Consider the following 18319-nt stretch of genomic DNA (forward strand, 5'->3'; position numbering starts at 1 on the left):
GTATGCGTGACGCATCTGTGGTGTCGGCCGGCTCTGATGGCCCCGTTCAAACACACTAGAGGCAGGTTGCTACAGATTGAGGTCCACGCCGATATAGCCTACTACTACAGATTGATGAGGTCCATGTAGAACTACTACTACAGATTGATGAGGTCCACTTAGATATAACCTACTACTACTACTACAGATTGATGAGGTCCACGTAGAACTACTACTACAGATTGATGAGGTCCACGTAGATATAACCTACTACTGATGAGGTCCATATAGAAGTACTACTACTACTACTACTGATGAGGTCCACGTAGATATACCCTACTACTACTACTACAGATTGAGGTCCACGTAGATATAACCTACACTACTACTACTACTGATGAGGTCCACATAGATATAACCTACTACTACTACTACTGATGAGGTCCACATAGATATAACCTACTACTACTACTACTACTGATGAGGTCCATATAGAAGTACTACTACTACTACTGATGAGGTCCACGTAGATATACCCTACTACTACTGATTGAGGTCCACGTAGATATAACCTACACTACTACTACTACTACTGATGCGGTCCACGTAGATATAACCTACTACTACTACTGATGAGGTCCACGTAGATATAACCTACTACTACTACTACTACTGATGAGGTCCACGTAGATATAACCTACTACGACTACTACTACTACTACTACTACTACTACTACTACAGATTGATGAGGTCCACGTAGAACTACTACTACAGATTGATGAGGTCCACGTAGATATAACCTACTACTACTACTACTACTGATGAGGTCCACATAGATATAACCTACTACTACTACTACTACTACTACTACTACTGATGAGGTCCACGTAGAACTACTATTACAGATTGATTAGGTCCATGTAGAACTACTACTACTACTGATGAGGTCCACGTAGATATAACCTACTACTACTACTGATGAGGTCCACGTAGATATAACCTACTACTACTACAGATTGATGAGGTCCACGTAGATCTAACCTAATACTACTACTAGATTGATGAGGTCCACGTAGATATAACCTAATACTACTACTACTACTAGATTGATGAGGTCCACATAGAACTACTACTACAGATTGATGAGGTCCACGTAGATATAACCTACTACTACTACTGATGAGGTCCACGTAGAACTACTACTACAGATTGATGAGGTCCACGTAGATACACCCTACTACTGATGAGGTCCACGTAGATATACCCTACTACAGATTGATGAGGTCCACGTAGATATAACCTACTACTACTACTACAGATTGATGAGGTCCACGTAGATATAACCTACTACTGATGAGGTCCACGTAGATATACCCTACTACAGATTGATGAGGTCCACGTAGATATAACCTACTACTACTACTACAGATTGATGAGGTCCACGTAGATATAACCTACTACTGATGAGGTCCACGTAGATATAACCTGCTACTACTACAGATGAGGTCCATATAGAACTACTACTACTACTACAGATGAGGTCCATATAGAATAACTACTACTACCACAGATTGAGGTCCACGTAGATATAACCTACTACTACTACTACTAATGAGGTCCACGTAGATATAACCTACTACTACTACTACAGATTGAAGAGGTCCACGTAGATATAACCTGCTACTGATGAGGTCCACGTAGATATAACCTACTACAGATTGATGAGGTCCACGTAGATATACCCTACTACAGATTGATGAGGTCCACGTAGATATACCCTACTACAGATTGAGGTCCACGTAGATATAACCTACTACAGATTGATGAGGTCCACGTAGATATACCCTACTACAGATTGAGGTCCACGTAGATATAACCTACTACTACTACTGATGAGGTCCACGTAGATATAACCTACTACTACTACTACAGATTGAAGAGGTCCACGTAGATATAACCTGCTACTGATGAGGTCCACGTAGATATAACCTGCTACTGATGAGGTCCACGTAGATATACCCTACTACAGATTGATGAGGTCCACGTAGATATAACCTACACTACTACTACTACTACTGATGAGGTCCACATAGATATAACCTACTACTACTACTACTGATGAGGTCCACATAGATATAACCTACTACTACTACTACTACTACTACTACTACTGATGAGGTCCACGTAGAACTACTATTACAGATTGATTAGGTCCATGTAGAACTACTACTACTACTGATGAGGTCCACGTAGATATAACCTACTACTACTACTGATGCGGTCCACGTAGATATAACCTACTACTACTACTGATGCGGTCCACGTAGATATAACCTACTACTACTACTACTACTGATGAGGTCCACGTAGATATAACCTACTACTACTACTGATGAGGTCCACGTAGATTACGACTACTACTACTACTACTACTACTACTACTACTACTACAGATTGATGAGGTCCACGTAGAACTACTACTACAGATTGATGAGGTCCACGTAGATATAACCTACTACTACTACTACTACAGATTGATGAGGTCCACGTAGAACTACTACTACAGATTGATGAGGTCCACGTAGATATAACCTACTACTACTACAGATTGATGAGGTCCACATAGAACTACTACTACAGATTGATGAGGTCCACGTAGATATAACCTACTACTACTACTGATGAGGTCCACGTAGAACTACTACTACAGATTGATGAGGTCCACGTAGATATACCCTACTACTGATGAGGTCCACGTAGATAAACCCTACTACAGATTGATGAGGTCCACGTAGATATAACCTACTACTACTACTACAGATTGATGAGGTCCACGTAGATATAACCTACTACTACAGATTGATGAGGTCCACGTAGATATAACCTACTACTGATGAGGTCCACGTAGATATACCCTACTACAGATTGATGAGGTCCACGTAGATATAACCTACTACTACTACTACAGATTGATGAGGTCCACGTAGATATAACCTACTACTGATGAGGTCCACGTAGATATAACCTGCTACTACTACAGATGAGGTCCATATAGAACTACTACTACTACTACAGATGAGGTCCATATAGAACGACTACTACTACCACAGATTGAGGTCCACGTAGATATAACCTACTACTACTACTACAGATTGAAGAGGTCCATGTAGATATAACCTGCTACTGATGAGGTCCACGTAGATATAACCTGCTACTGATGAGGTCCACGTAGATATAACCTACTACAGATTGATGAGGTCCACGTAGATATACCCTACTACAGATTGATGAGGTCCACGTAGATATACCCTACTACAGATTGAGGTCCACGTAGATATAACCTACTACTACTACTGATGAGGTCCACGTAGATATAACCTACTACTACTACTACAGATTGAAGAGGTCCACGTAGATATAACCTGCTACTGATGAGGTCCACGTAGATATAACCTGCTACTGATGAGGTCCACGTAGATATACCCTACTACAGATTGATGAGGTCCACGTAGATATACCCTACTACAGATTGATGAGGTCCACGTAGATATACCCTACTACAGATTGATGAGGTCCACGTAGATATAACCTACTACAGATTGATGAGGTCCACGTAGATATACCCTACTACAGATTGATGAGGTCCACGTAGATATACCCTACTACAGATTGATGAGGTCCACGTAGATATACCCTACTACAGATTGATGAGGTCCACGTAGATATAACCTACTACTACTACTACTACTGATGAGGTCCACGTAGATATAACCTACTACTACTACTACTACTGATGAGGTCCACGTAGATATAACCTACTACTACTACTACAGATTGAAGAGGTCCACGTAGATATAACCTGCTACTGATGAGGTCCACATAGATATACCCTACTACAGATTGATGAGGTCCACATAGATATAACCTACTACAGATTGATGAGATCCACGTAGATATACCCTACTACAGATTGATGAGGTCCACGTAGATATAACCTACTACAGATTGATGAGGTCCACGTAGATATAACCTACTACAGATTGATGAGGTCCACGTAGATATAACCTACTACTGATGAGGTCCACGTAGATATAACCTACTACTACTACTGATGAGGTCCACGTAGATATAACCTACTACTACTACTGATGAGGTCCACGTAGATATAACCTACTACTACTACTGATGAGGTCCACGTAGATATAACCTACTACTACTACTGATGAGGTCCACGTAGATATAACCTACTACTACTACTGATGAGGTCCAGATCTAAAAGTGATCTTGCCTTTTACATTTGAGTAATTTAGCAGTCTCTCTTATCCAAAGGGACCTCGTTAGTGCTTTCATCTTAAAGGGAATACTGCAGGTTTAGGTTCAGGACCTCATCAGTAGTAGTAGTAGGTTATATCTACGTGGACCTCATCAATCTGCACTAACGCTTTCATCTTAAAGGGAATACTACAGGTTTAGGTTTCTGTTAAACATTCTGATTGGGTTCATCCTTCCAACTAAAAGTCCCAATACGACATATCACTTTCTTGACGTCAAAGCCACAACGTTTTGTTGGTATAGGAGTTTTTTAAGAGAAACGACCACAGCACAGTCATAGTAAGTAGCTAGGTGAGACGACCACAGCACAGTCGTAAGAAATATCTTTAAGATTATCTTTGAGGTTGGGTTGCAGACGTTTTGCGAAGATGGGCAGGGACTCTTAGCATCAGGGGGCAGCTGTTTCCTCCATTGGGGTGACGGGATAGGGAAGAGCTTTGACTGGGCTGAGCAGAAGCTGACCTCCTGTAGGGGTGGAATGGCCAAGAGACCAGAGGTGGGTTGGGATGTTGGGTTTGAGCATAGCCTGAAGGTAGGGAGGGGCGGTTCCTCTTGCTATTCCATGGTCTTTCAGAGGATGTGTACACTCCACTGAAGCCAGTGGAGTGTACGGAGGAGCAGGGTGACATGGGAGAACTTGAGAAAGTTGAACACCTTGACGGGCTGCAACCTTCTGGATAAGTTGCAATAGTCCAGATGGATATGACGAGTACCCGGATTAGGACCTGCACCGCTTCCTGTGTGAGGTAAGGTCGTACTCTACAGATGTCGTAGAGCATGAAACCCCAGGAGTGATTCCTTACTATGATGTTTGCAGAGAACGACAGGGTGGTCCAGGGTCACGCTAAGGTTCTTTGCACCCTGGGAGGGGGCCCAGACCGGAAAGGAGGATCTGATGGATCACAGTGTTGAAGGCAGCGGAGAGATCTAGGAGGATGAGGAGTCAACTTTGGCAGTGCGGAGAGCCTCCATGGTGTAGTGAAGAGCGAAAAGGAGGATCTGATGGATCACAGTGTTGAAGGCAGCGGAGCGATCTAGGAGGATGAGGAGTCAGCTTTGGCAGTGCGGAGAGCCTCCATGGTGTAGTGAAGAGCGAAAAGGAGGGTCTGATGGATCACAGTGTTGAAGGCAGCGGAGCGATCTAGGAGGATGAGGAGTCAGCCAGCTTTGGCTGCGGAGAGCCTCTGTGGTGTAGTGAATAGCAGTCTCTGAGTGACCCCGTCTTGAAGCCTGACTGGTTAGGGTCAAAGAGATAATTCGAAGAGAAATAACGAGAGATTTGGTAAGAGGGAGCACGCTCAAGTGTTTTAGAAAGAAGGGGTACCAGGCGTTTTTGACGTCAGAGGGGTCGAGTCTTGGTTTCTTGAGGAGGGGAGCGACTCCGGCCACCTTGAAGTGAGGGGGGCCGCAGCAAGTGGTCAGGGTAGAGTTGATGAGGAATGGGAGTAGGTCTCCAGAGGAAGTCTAGAGAAGGGAAGAAGGGAGGGGGGCCGCAGCAAGTGGTCAGGGTAGAGTTGATGAGGAATGGGAGGTCTCCAGAGGAAGTCTAGAGAAGGGAAGAAGGGAGGGGGGCCGCAGCAAGTGGTCAGGGTAGAGTTGATGAGGAATGGGAGTAGGTCTCCAGAGGAAGTCTAGAGAAGGGAAGAAGGGAGGGGGGCCGCAGCAAGTGGTCAGGGTAGAGTTGATGAGGAATGGGAGTAGGTCTCCAGAGGAAGTCTAGAGAAGGGAAGAAGGGAGGGGGCCGCAGCAAGTGGTCAGGGTAGAGTTGATGAGGAATGGGAGTAGGTCTCCAGAGGAAGTCTAGAGAAGGGAAGAAGGGAGGGGGCCGCAGCAAGTGGTCAGGGTAGAGTTGATGAGGAATGGGAGTAGGTCTCAGAGGAAGTCTAGAGAAGGGAAGAAGGGAGGGGGCCGCAGCAAGTGGTCAGGGTAGAGTTGATGAGGAATGGGAGTAGGTCTCCAGAGGAAGTCTAGAGAAGGGAGGGGGGGGCCGCAGCAAGTGGTCAGGGTAGAGTTGATGAGGAATGGGAGTAGGTCTCCAGAGGAAGTCTAGAGAAGGGAAGAAGGGAGGGGGCCGCAGCAAGTGGTCAGGGTAGAGTTGATGAGGAATGGGAGTAGGTCTCCAGAGGAAGTCTAGAGAAGGGAAGAAGGGAGGGGGGCCGCAGCAAGTGGTCAGGGTAGAGTTGATGAGGAATGGGAGTAGGTCTCCAGAGGAAGTCTAGAGAAGGGAAGAAGGGAGGGGGCCGCAGCAAGTGGTCAGGGTAGAGTTGATGAGGAATGGGAGTAGGTCTCCAGAGGAAGTCTAGAGAAGGGAAGAAGGGAGGGGGCCGCAGCAAGTGGTCAGGGTAGAGTTGATGAGGAATGGGAGTAGGTCTCCAGAGGAAGTCTAGAGAAGGGAAGAAGGGAGGGGGCCGCAGCAAGTGGTCAGGGTAGAGTTGATGAGGAATGGGAGTAGGTCTCCAGAGGAAGTCTAGAGAAGGGAAGAAGGGAGGGGGCCGCAGCAAGTGGTCAGGGTAGAGTTGATGAGGAATGGGAGTAGGTCTCCAGAGGAAGTCTAGAGAAGGGAAGAAGGGAGGGGGCCGCAGCAAGTGGTCAGGGTAGAGTTGATGAGGAATGGGAGTAGGTCTCCAGAGGAAGTCTAGAGAAGGGAGGGGGGGAAGTCCGCAGCAAGTGGTCAGGGTAGAGTTGATGAGGAATGGGAGTAGGTCTCAGAGGAAGTCTAGAGAAGGGAAGAAGGGAGGGGGCCGCAGCAAGTGGTCAGGGTAGAGTTGATGAGGAATGGGAGTAGGTCTCCAGAGGAAGTCTAGAGAAGGGAAGAAGGGAGGGGGCCGCAGCAAGTGGTCAGGGTAGAGTTGATGAGGAATGGGAGTAGGTCTCAGAGGAAGTCTAGAGAAGGGAAGAAGGGATGGGGGCCGCAGCAAGTGGTCAGGGTAGAGTTGATGAGGAATGGGAGTAGGTCTCCAGAGGAAGTCTAGAGAAGGGAAGAAGGGAGGGGGGCCGCAGCAAGTGGTCAGGGTAGAGTTGATGAGGAATGGGAGTAGGTCTCCAGAGGAAGTCTAGAGAAGGGAAGAAGGGAGGGGGCCGCAGCAAGTGGTCAGGGTAGAGTTGATGAGGAATGGGAGTAGGTCTCCAGAGGAAGTCTAGAGAAGGGAAGAAGGGAGGGGGGCCGCAGCAAGTGGTCAGGGTAGAGTTGATGAGGAATGGGAGTAGGTCTCCAGAGGAAGTCTAGAGAAGGGAAGAAGGGAGGGGGGCCGCAGCAAGTGGTCAGGGTAGAGTTGATGAGGAATGGGAGTAGGTCTCCAGAGGAAGTCTAGAGAAGGGAAGAAGGGAGGGGGGCCGCAGCAAGTGGTCAGGGTAGAGTTGATGAGGAATGGGAGTAGGTCTCCAGAGGAAGTCTAGAGAAGGGAAGAAGGGATGCAGATTGTCCGGTTGCTGGACATCATTAGTCGCAGGATTTCATCTGGAGAGCGAGAGTAAAAAGAGGACAAGGAAAGTTCCCTGTGAGTGGACTCAAGTTGGCTGAGTGAATGATGTCGTTAACCTTTTTTTCAAAGTGGTTGACAAAGTCATCTGCAGAAAGGGAGGGGAGGGGGTGGAGGATTAAAGACGGGAGAAGGTGTAGAAGTTTCCCAGGGTTGGAGGCAGAGGCTTGGAATTTAGAGTGATAGGAAGGGGCTTCAGCAGCAGATACAGAAGAAGAAAATCTAGCAAGGAGAGAGTGGATGATAGAACCTCTAAAAATGTACTTTTCCTCAGCTATCTGCAGCCCTGTTCTGTGATCACTCAGTGAGTCACTCATCCAAAGAGCAGGAGGGGAGGGAGGGAGGAGGGTAGGGTTGACGAGGCAGACAGGAGGGAGAAGGATTTAGGGGAAGGATGTGATGATGGAATAGAAGAGGAGAGCAGTTGGGGAAAACGAGCGAAGATTACAACGGTGCATGACCATCTGGGTAGGGGCTGAGTGGGTAATGTTGGAAGAGCGAGAAAAAGAAAGTAATGATCAGAGACCTGGAGGGGGGGGGGGTTGCAGTGAGATCAGTAGGCGAATATGCTTGACCTAAAGATGAGGTCAAGCATATTGCCTGCCTTGTCAGTGGGAGCGGGACTGGGAAAAGGGTGAGGTCAAAAGAGGCAAGCCGGGGAAAGAAAGAGGTGGAAAGAAATTAGTCGAAGTATGGAAGTTGAAGTCACCCAGTACAATGAGTGGTGAGATATTGTCAGGTAATGATCTTATCAAGGTGTCATTGAGGAACTTTCCTCGTATGATGATGCAAAATGCATCGTTTGATTTCATACAGGGATGATTTCTGTATTTTGAAAGTTACATATCTTGAACCCCTGATTTGCTGACGGTCCCAAAATGTTTTGCTTATGTCAACAATGGACTAATGAAACCAAATACCAACATAGTTTGGACAAGTGGCGGCATGACATTTTAAATGAGGAAATGGACTGCTGAGAGAGGGGGAAAAAGAGAATCTCCAGTTTCTCTTTTATAATCTTCTCTCTCTCTCTTCCAACAGTGCGGCAGGACCCCACGCTCGGCGCCTCCGAGATGTTCAACAGCTTTCTAAGGAAAGCCCAGCAGGTTGGTACTGTAGCTAGTTGTTATTACCCCCTGGCTTTCTTACTGTTCTGTCTGTAGCTAGCTGTCCTTTACTCCCGGCTGTGTATTTGTTCTGTTCAATGTAGCTGATCTATGTTCAGAGCAGTTCTGTTCTACGTAGGACGTCTCATCAGGAGGCGTGTGTGTCAGTTCATCAGGAAGCTGTGGGTGTTTTTAAGTTATATCAGTCGTACCCATGCCCATGGAGTACACCGTCCAATGAAATGCTTCCTTGCAGGTTCCCTCTCGATAATGCAACAACCAAAAGAGATAAGAGAAGACATGAATAAAAAGTAAATGGCTCGGTAGAATAGAATATCTAAACTCAGCAAAAAAAAGAAACGTCCTCTCACTGTCAACTGCGTTTTATTTTCAGAAAACTTCAAATGTGTAAATATTTGTATGAACATAACAAGATTCAACAACTGAGACAAACTGAACAGGTTCCACAGACACGTGACTGACAGAAATGGAATAATGTGTCCCTGAACAAAGGGGTGGTCAAAATCAAAAGTAACAGTCAGTATCTGGTGTGGCCACCAACTGCATTAGGTACTGCAGTGCATCTCCTCCTTATGGACTGCAGCAGATTTGCCAGTTCTTGCTGTGAGAAGTTACCCAACTCTTCCACCAAGGCAGCTGCAAGTTTCCGGACATTTCTGGCCCTAGCCCTCACCCTCCGATCCAAAAGGTCCCAGACGTGTTTAATGGGATTGAGATCCTGGCTCTTCGCTGACCATGGCAGAACCTGTCTTGCAGGTAATCACACACAGAACCAGCAGTATGACTGGTGGCATTGTCATGCTGGATGTTCATGTCAGGATGAGCCTGCAGGAAGGGTACCACATGAGGGAGGAGGATGTCTTCCTGTAACGCACAGCGTTGAGATCGCAACAAGCTCAGTCCGATGATGCTATGACACACCGCCCCAGACCATGGCGGACCCTCCACCTCCAAATGGATCCTGCTCCAGAGCACAGGCCTCGGTGTAACGCTCATTCCTTCTACGAGCCCTCAGTCCAGCCTCTCTCAGCCTATTGCGGACAGTCTGAGCACTGATGGAGGGATTGTGCGTTCCTGGTGTAACTCCGGCGGTGTTGTTGCCATCCTGTACCTGTCCCGCAGGTGTGATGTTCGGATGTACCGATCCTGTGCAGGTGTTGTTACCATCCTGTACCTGTCCTGCAGGTGTGATGTTTAGATGTACCGATCCTGTGCAGGTGTTGTTACACGTGGTCTGCCACTGCGAGGACGATCAGCTGTCCGTCCTGTCTCCCTGTAGCGCTCTCTTAGGCGCCTCAGAGTATGGACATTGCAATTTATTGCCCTGGCCACATCTGCAGTCCTCATACCTCCTTGCAGCATGCCTAAGGCACGTTCACACAGATGAGCAGGGACCCTGGGAACCTTTCTGTTGGTGTTTTTCAGTCAGTAGGAAGGCCTCTTTAGTGTCCTAAGTTTTCAGAACTGTGACCTTAATTGCCTACCGTCGTAAGCTGTTAGTGTCTTAATGACCATTCCACAGGTGCATGTTCATTAATTGTTTATGGTTCATTGAACAAGCATGGGAAACAGTGTTTAAACCCTGTACAATGAAGATCTGTGAAGTCATTTGGATTTTTACAAATTATCTTTGAAAGACAGAGTCCTGAAAAAGGGACGTTTCTTTTTTTGCTGAATTTATATATATATTTATATTTTATATTTCTAAATACAGGAAGGCACTCACCAATATTTATGTTTTGGAGACCAAGTGCTTTACATTGTGCAGTATTTAGCGATAATAAATAAGTCTCGTAGCATCAGTCGTTGTGCGTGCTAAGGTACAGAGCCAGTTGAAGTGTTCAGCAGTGTGTGTCAGTTCTGTTCTACGTAAAACAGACTCCTCAGCAGGCTGTTGGCTGTTTGATGCTCTGTTAGCCATGTGGCACAAATACACACACACACACACACACACACACACACACACACACACACACACACACACACACACACACACACACACACACACACACACACACACACACACACACTGCTGACTCAGTAATTGCTTCAGTCTTGGTAATAGTTATCAGCCACAGTTTGACATTCACAATGTTCGTCATAGTTCACACGTGGATGTGTGTGTGTGTGTGTGGGGGGCATGGTGGACAGTGTAGGCAGGGTTTTTTGGGGAAGGCTGCTCATTCTATTCTCCTGCGTGTGTGTGTGTGTGTGTGTGTGTGTGTGTGTGTGTGTGTGTGTGTGTGTGTGTGTGTGTGTGTGTGTGTGTGTGTGTGTGTGTGTGTGTGGTATATGTTAAACGATTCTTTCAGACACATCACTACGGTGACACAACCTCACCACCATTGGTCAGTTTGAGCCACCCAGTGACACGCAGCCAGTGTAGGAGTTGAATCCCCTCTACCGTGTGTACTGTGTAATCTGCCATTAACGAAGGAAGAACAGATGTTTTAAATGTGAGAGGAGTTATGAGTCGTTGTGTGTACATTACTGTCATACAGTATGCCAAATCATGATGTACAAACATACTTATGTTGAATGGTATTTTAGATTTCTTCTTTAAAACACAGAAGACGTTACAGAGAGAATCGATCCAGTGTGTGTGTGTGTGTGTGTGTGTGTGTGTGTGTGTGTGTGTGTGTGTGTTTTGGTATTCCCAGAGCTTTTTGTTAACTGCGTTCCTTTCCTAGAAAACTGTTTCCTCAGTTGCTTGTTAGCATATAGATGGAACATTGAAATGATTGATTTGGAATGAATATTCATGATATGTTCACAGTAAATCAATGCTCGTGTTCCCATTGGCTCATAGCGGGATGCTATTGCTGCTCAGTGAAGGCTAGTTTTCCTATTGGTTGATAGTGTGAGCATGGAAGTGAGAGCCATCACTCACCCCAGGAAGTGACCTAACTGTGCTGCTCGGCTGCATGGCGTAAATCTACTTTCATCAGATATGTCATTCAAGGTGGTGTACACCCTGCGTCTCTCTAGATCTCTCTATTTTATCATCCCCCCTCCTCTCTCACTCCTCTGCATCCCTTCATCATCCCTCATCTCTCCCTCTTCCCCCTCCCTCCTCTCCCCTACCTCATGCTGAAAGGACAACAGCAGAATAGAGAATGAGTTCTCAGCCAGCAGCCAGCCAGCCTGGCCTTGGCACTTTATCGGAGCTACACACACACACACACACACACACACACACACACACACACACACACACACACACACACACACACACACACACACACACACACACACACACACACACACACACACACACACACACACACACACACACACACACACACACACACACACACACACACACACACACACACACACACACACACACACACACACACACACACACACACACACACACACACACACACACACACACACACACACACACACACACACACACACACACACACACACACACACACACACACACACACACACACACACACACACACACACACACACACACACACACACACACACACACACACACACACACACACACACACACACACACACACACACACACACACACACACACACACACACACACACACACACACACACACACACACACACACACACACACACACACACACACACACACACACACACACACACACACACACACACACACACACACACACACACACACACACACACACACACACACACACACACACACACACACACACACACACACACACACACACACACACACACACACACACACACACACACACACACACACACACACACACACACACACACACACACACACACACACACACACACACACACACACACACACACACACACACACACACACACACACACACACACACACACACACACACACACACACACACACACACACACACACACACACACACACACACACACACACACTTCCCCAGCAATCCAGATACACTCTGACACCTTCTGTCTAGCAGTGGGGGACAGGGAAAGATTAAACAGTGATTTACCCAGCACGAAAGCTGAGAGGAGGAAGCAGGCAGAAGGTTAGCTGCTTAGATATACTTTAATGATTTTTCTTTCTTATTAATTTATTACAATAAAAATATATTTGATCCCCTTTTTCTCCCAATTTCGTGACTACCATCTTGTCTCATCGCTGCAACTCCCCAACGGGTTCAGGAGAGGCGAAGGTCGAGTCACGAGTCCTACGAAACATGACCCACCAAACCGCGCTTCTTAACTCCCGCCTGCTTAACCCAGAAGCCAGCTGCACCAACGTGTCAGAGGAAACGCCGTTCAACTGCCGATCGAAGTCAGCCTGCAGGCACCCGACCTGCCACAAGGAGACAAGTAAACCCCCCGGCCAAACCCTCCCCTAACTCGGACGACGCTGGGCCAATTGTGCGAGCTTCTCTGCTTTTTAAATTTATTGTCGTCTTCCTCCTGTCAATGTAGGATTGTCATCCTGTAATAAGACATTATGTAACTATATGGTGTCATAGAAGCATAAAATCCAGATACTGACTTTACCCTGCGTCTCTTACAGGGAGAGTGGGGATAGATAAAAACCTACTTCCCTGACTGGAGAGAACTAACTCTCTGTTCTGTACTGACTACACTGTCTGTCATGGAACACATTCTGTCTGTCATGGAACACATTCTGTCTGTCATGGAACACATTCTGTCTGTCATGGAACACATTCTGTCTGTCATGGAACACATTCTGTCTGTCATGGAACACATTCTGTCTGTCATGGAACACATTCTGTCTTCTGTGACCTGTATATAACCTGTCAATCCCGTATAGGAGACCCAGCAGATCCCAACCGAAGAGGTTCCTCTGGAGATCTACCTGTCTAACGGCCAGAAGGTCGAGGTCAACATCCTGACCTCCGACCAAACAGAGGACGTCCTGGAGGTAAACCGTCTCGACTGGGTTTCAAAAGACAGACTTCTACTGGATACTAGTAATTGGTGTTGAAGAGTTCAGAGTGAACACAATATACTGAACGTTTTTTATACAATGAATAGCCTTACAAACACTACCAGGAACCCTATGGAAGCTTAGGGAGAGAGAATTCACTCTGGATATTCTTCAGCCATAGGTGAAGGCAGCATTCTCTCCCAGATAGATCCAGAACCGTTATGTTGAACAGACAGCTGTTACTATAACATATAGCTGTAAAGGCAGCATTCTCTCCCAGATAGATCCAGAACCGTTATGTTGAACAGACAGCTGTTACTATAACATATAGCTGTAAAGGCAGCATTCTCTCCCAGATAGATCCAGAACCGTTATGTTGAACAGACAGCTGTTACTATAACATATAGCTGTAAAGGCAGCATTCTCTCCCAGATAGATCCAGAACCGTTATGTTGAACAGACAGCTGTTACTATAACATATAGCTGTAAAGGCAGCATTCTCTCCCAGATAGATCCAGCACCGTTATGTTGAACAGACAGCTGTTACTATAACATATAGCTGTAAAGGCAGCATTCTCTCCCAGATAGATCCAGAACCGTTATGTTGAACAGACAGCTGTTACTATAACTGTGTTCTCCATAAAATGATGTTCTATACGAGAAGGACTTGACCGGAGACTGTATAGCTGTCAGTCAGTGGATAAAATGCTTTTTAAAAGCTACAGTATGTTTTGTACGAGTTGTGGTTTCATATCTAACACGCAAAAAAAGATGAACCAGAGATGATCTTCCTGTCTGTTTTCTGATTCGCAGGCTGTTGCCTCAAAACTGGACCTTCCTGATGAGCTGGTTGGTTATTTCAGCCTCTTCCTGGTTCGAGAAGGAGTGGACGGGGGATTAACGTGTAAGCATTCAACTTTAACCCTCCGCTAACCGTTCAGAGGACTGGAATACAGTGGTATCTGAATGAGATGCAGTGGTATCTGAATGAAATGCAGTGGTATCTGAATGAAATGCAGTGGTATCTGAATGAAATGCAGTGGTATCTGAATGAAATGCAGTGGTATCTGAATGAAATGCAGTGATATCTGAATGAAATGCAGTGGTATCTGAATGAAATGCAGTGGTATCTGAATGAGATGCAGTGGTATCTGAATGAAATGCAGTGGTATCTGAATGAAATGCAGTGGTATCTGAATGAAATGCAGTGGTATCTGAATGAAATGCAGTGGTATCTGAATGAAATGCAGTGGTATCTGAATGAAATGCAGTGGTATCTGAATGAAATGCAGTGGTATCTGAATGAAATGCAGTGATATCTGAATGAAATGCAGTGGTATCTGAATGAAATGCAGTGGTATCTGAATGAAATGCAGTGGTATCTGAATGAAATGCAGTGGTATCTGAATGAAATGCAGTGGTATCTGAATGAAATGCAGTGGTATCTGAATGAAATGCAGTGGTATCTGAATGAAATGCAGTGGTATTTGAATGAAATACAATCTGAAAGGCCAAATGGCTCTACCTCCTATACCAGGGATGGACTGGGGGCCACAACAAAATTCTGAATTCATAATGAGGGGCTGCAGTGGCTTGTGGGTCTTCGTACCCACACATGCAGTCAGAGCCGGCCGTGGTCTTTTTGGAGACCCGAACGCTTCGATCACACCAGAGTTACATTCATTTTTAATGAAAAACGCTGCGTTTGCCTTGCAGCAATTGCGTTGCGGGAGGCAGCCGCAGTGCGTTCTGTGTGGGCGGTGCGTACATTTAGGATTTATCTAAACGTATGTGTCAAACTGTATGTGTGGACGGCTTGACAGAAATGGTAGCAGAAGGTGAATGTTGAACTGTTACAGACATATCAAGATGACGCTGTCGACTATTTTGTCGGTGTGATCGAAGTGTTACTATGACAGTGACGTGGTCGTTTCACTTAGCCATCTTAAAGGGATACGTTGGGATTTTGACGTGGTCGTTTCACTTAGCCATCTTAAAGGAATACTTTGGGATTGTGATGTGGTCGTTTCACTTAGCCATCTTAAAGGGATACTTTGGGATTTTGACGTGGTCGTTTCACTTAGCCATCTTAAAGGGATACGTTGGGATTGTGACGTGGTCGTTTCACTTAGCCATCTTAAAGGGATACGTTGGGATTTTGACGTGGTCGTTTCACTTAGCCATCTTAAAGGGATACTTTGGGATTTTGATGTGGTCGTTTCACTTAGCCATCTTAAAGGGATACTTTGGGATTTTGATGTGGTCGTTTCACTTAGCCATCTTAAAGGGATACTTTGGGATTTTGACGTGGTCGTTTCACTTAGCCATCTTAAAGGGATACTTTGGGATTTTGATGTGGTCGTTTCACTTAGCCATCTTAAAGGGATACTTTGGGATTTTGATGTGGTCGTTTCACTTAGCCATCTTAAAGGGATACGTTGGGATTGTGATGTGGTCGTTTCACTTAGCCATCTTAAAGGGATACGTTGGGATTGTGATGTGGTCGTTTCACTTAGCCATCTTAAAGGGATACGTTGGGATTGTGATGTGGTCGTTTCACTTAGCCATCTTAAAGGGATACGTTGGGATTGTGATGTGGTCGTTTCACTTAGCCATCTTAAAGGGATAAGTTGGGATTTTGATGTGGTCGTTTCACTTAGCCATCTTAAAGGGATACTTTGGGATTTTGATGTGGTCGTTTCACTTAGCCATCTTAAAGGGATAAGTTGGGATTTTGATGTGGTCGTTTCACTTAGCCATCTTAAAGGGATACTTTGGGATTTTGATGTGGTCGTTTCACTTAGCCATCTTAAAGGGATACGTTGGGATTTTGACGTGGTCGTTTCACTTAGCCATCTTAAAGGGATACGTTGGGATTGTGATGTGGTCGTTTCACTTAGCCATCTTAAAGGGATACTTTGGGATTTTGACGTGGTCGTTTCACTTAGCCATCTTAAAGGGATACTTTGGGATTTTGATGTGGTCGTTTCACTTAGCCATCTTAAAGGGATACTTTGGGATTTTGATGTGGTCGTTTCACTTAGCCATCTTAAAGGGATACTTTGGGATTTTGACGTGGTCGTTTCACTTAGCCATCTTAAAGGGATACTTTGGGATTGTGATGTGGTCGTTTCACTTAGCCATCTTAAAGGGATACGTTGGGATTTTGATGTGGTCGTTTCACTTAGCCATCTTAAAGGGATACGTTGGGATTTTGATGTGGTCGTTTCACTTAGCCATCTTAAAGGGATACTTTGGGATTTTGATGTGGTCGTTTCACTTAGCCATCTTAAAGGGATACGTTGGGATTTTGATGTGGTCGTTTCACTTAGCCATCTTAAAGGGATACGTTGGGATTGTGATGTGGTCGTTTCACTTAGCCATCTTAAAGGGATACTTTGGGATTTTGATGTGGTCGTTTCACTTAGCCATCTTAAAGGGATACGTTGGGATTTTGACGTGGTCGTTTCACTTAGCCATCTTAAAGGGATACGTTGGGATTGTGATGTGGTCGTTTCACTTAGCCATCTTAAAGGGATACGTTGGGATTGTGATGTGGTCGTTTCACTTAGCCATCTTAAAGGGATACTTTGGGATTTTGATGTGGTCGTTTCACTTAGCCATCTTAAAGGGATACTTTGGGATTTTGACAACGATGCCCTTTTATCTTTTAGTCCGATGAACTCGTGGATATACGTTTTATGGCTCTGTGTCCCGTATGAAGGAAGTTAGAGGTAGTTTCACAAGCAGGTGCTAGCTAACTAGCGCTTTATGGCTCTGTCGGTGTGATAGAAGCGTAAAAACAAAATGTAAAAACATATATTTTTTTACCTCTTATGGATCATGCGAATTTTCGCAGCTTTTTGTTAAAAATCGCGCAACATTTCAAAGTCCTGCTACTCATGCCAGGAATATAGTATATGCAAATGATAAGTATGTGTGTATAGAAAACACTCTGAAGTCTCTAAAACTGGTTAAATCGTGTCTGTGGCTATAACACAGCGTGTTTAGGAATAAAAATCCCTCGAAAAACTGTTCTCCAAAAACAAAAAATATATTAATCCGCCAGTCAATGTATTCTTTAAGGCGACTGCAAATACATGAAGCTGTACTGTAAACACCTACAGCTTCCACACGATGTCGCCAGTGCTGGCATTTCCAGCCTACTTAATCCTTGGTTATATGACGTTTTACCCTTTCCTGTTTCAGTCTCTCAACAGGATGTTATTAAAATGGAAAAGATGGACGCTGACTTCAAGACTAGCTGCTATCGAATACAGATCGCCCCGTGATGAATTGTATAGATTATTAACGTTTATTAATACCTAAAGTTGGTTTAGAAAAGTAGTTTGAAGTGTTTTGTAAAAGTATAGTAGGCAACTTTTGTCATTTTAAAAAGTGACGTTGCGTCTTGTAAAAGGGAATATTCCTGGATCAGACCGGTCTTCAGAAAATGTCATTTTCGCTATACAATGACGGA

The 18319-nt window shown here is 45.2% G+C and overlaps 1 protein-coding gene across 3 annotated transcripts in view; it reads left to right on the top strand.

The window, feature by feature from the left end:
* LOC118378899 (sorting nexin-17) overlaps window positions 1-18319 on the top strand; it is a 118950-nt gene that overhangs the window by 37091 nt on the left and 63540 nt on the right. For all 3 annotated transcript variants that reach the window (XM_052524568.1, XM_052524566.1, XM_052524567.1), the window contains 3 exons: window positions 8833-8897; window positions 13723-13833; window positions 14653-14743. In XM_052524568.1, the coding sequence (XP_052380528.1) occupies window positions 8833-8897; window positions 13723-13833; window positions 14653-14743 (267 nt within the window). The remainder of the gene's footprint in view (window positions 1-8832; window positions 8898-13722; window positions 13834-14652; window positions 14744-18319) is intronic.

This window comes from Oncorhynchus keta, chromosome 8 (genome assembly GCF_023373465.1).
Source record: "Oncorhynchus keta strain PuntledgeMale-10-30-2019 chromosome 8, Oket_V2, whole genome shotgun sequence".
Taxonomy (NCBI): Eukaryota; Metazoa; Chordata; class Actinopteri; order Salmoniformes; family Salmonidae; genus Oncorhynchus; species Oncorhynchus keta.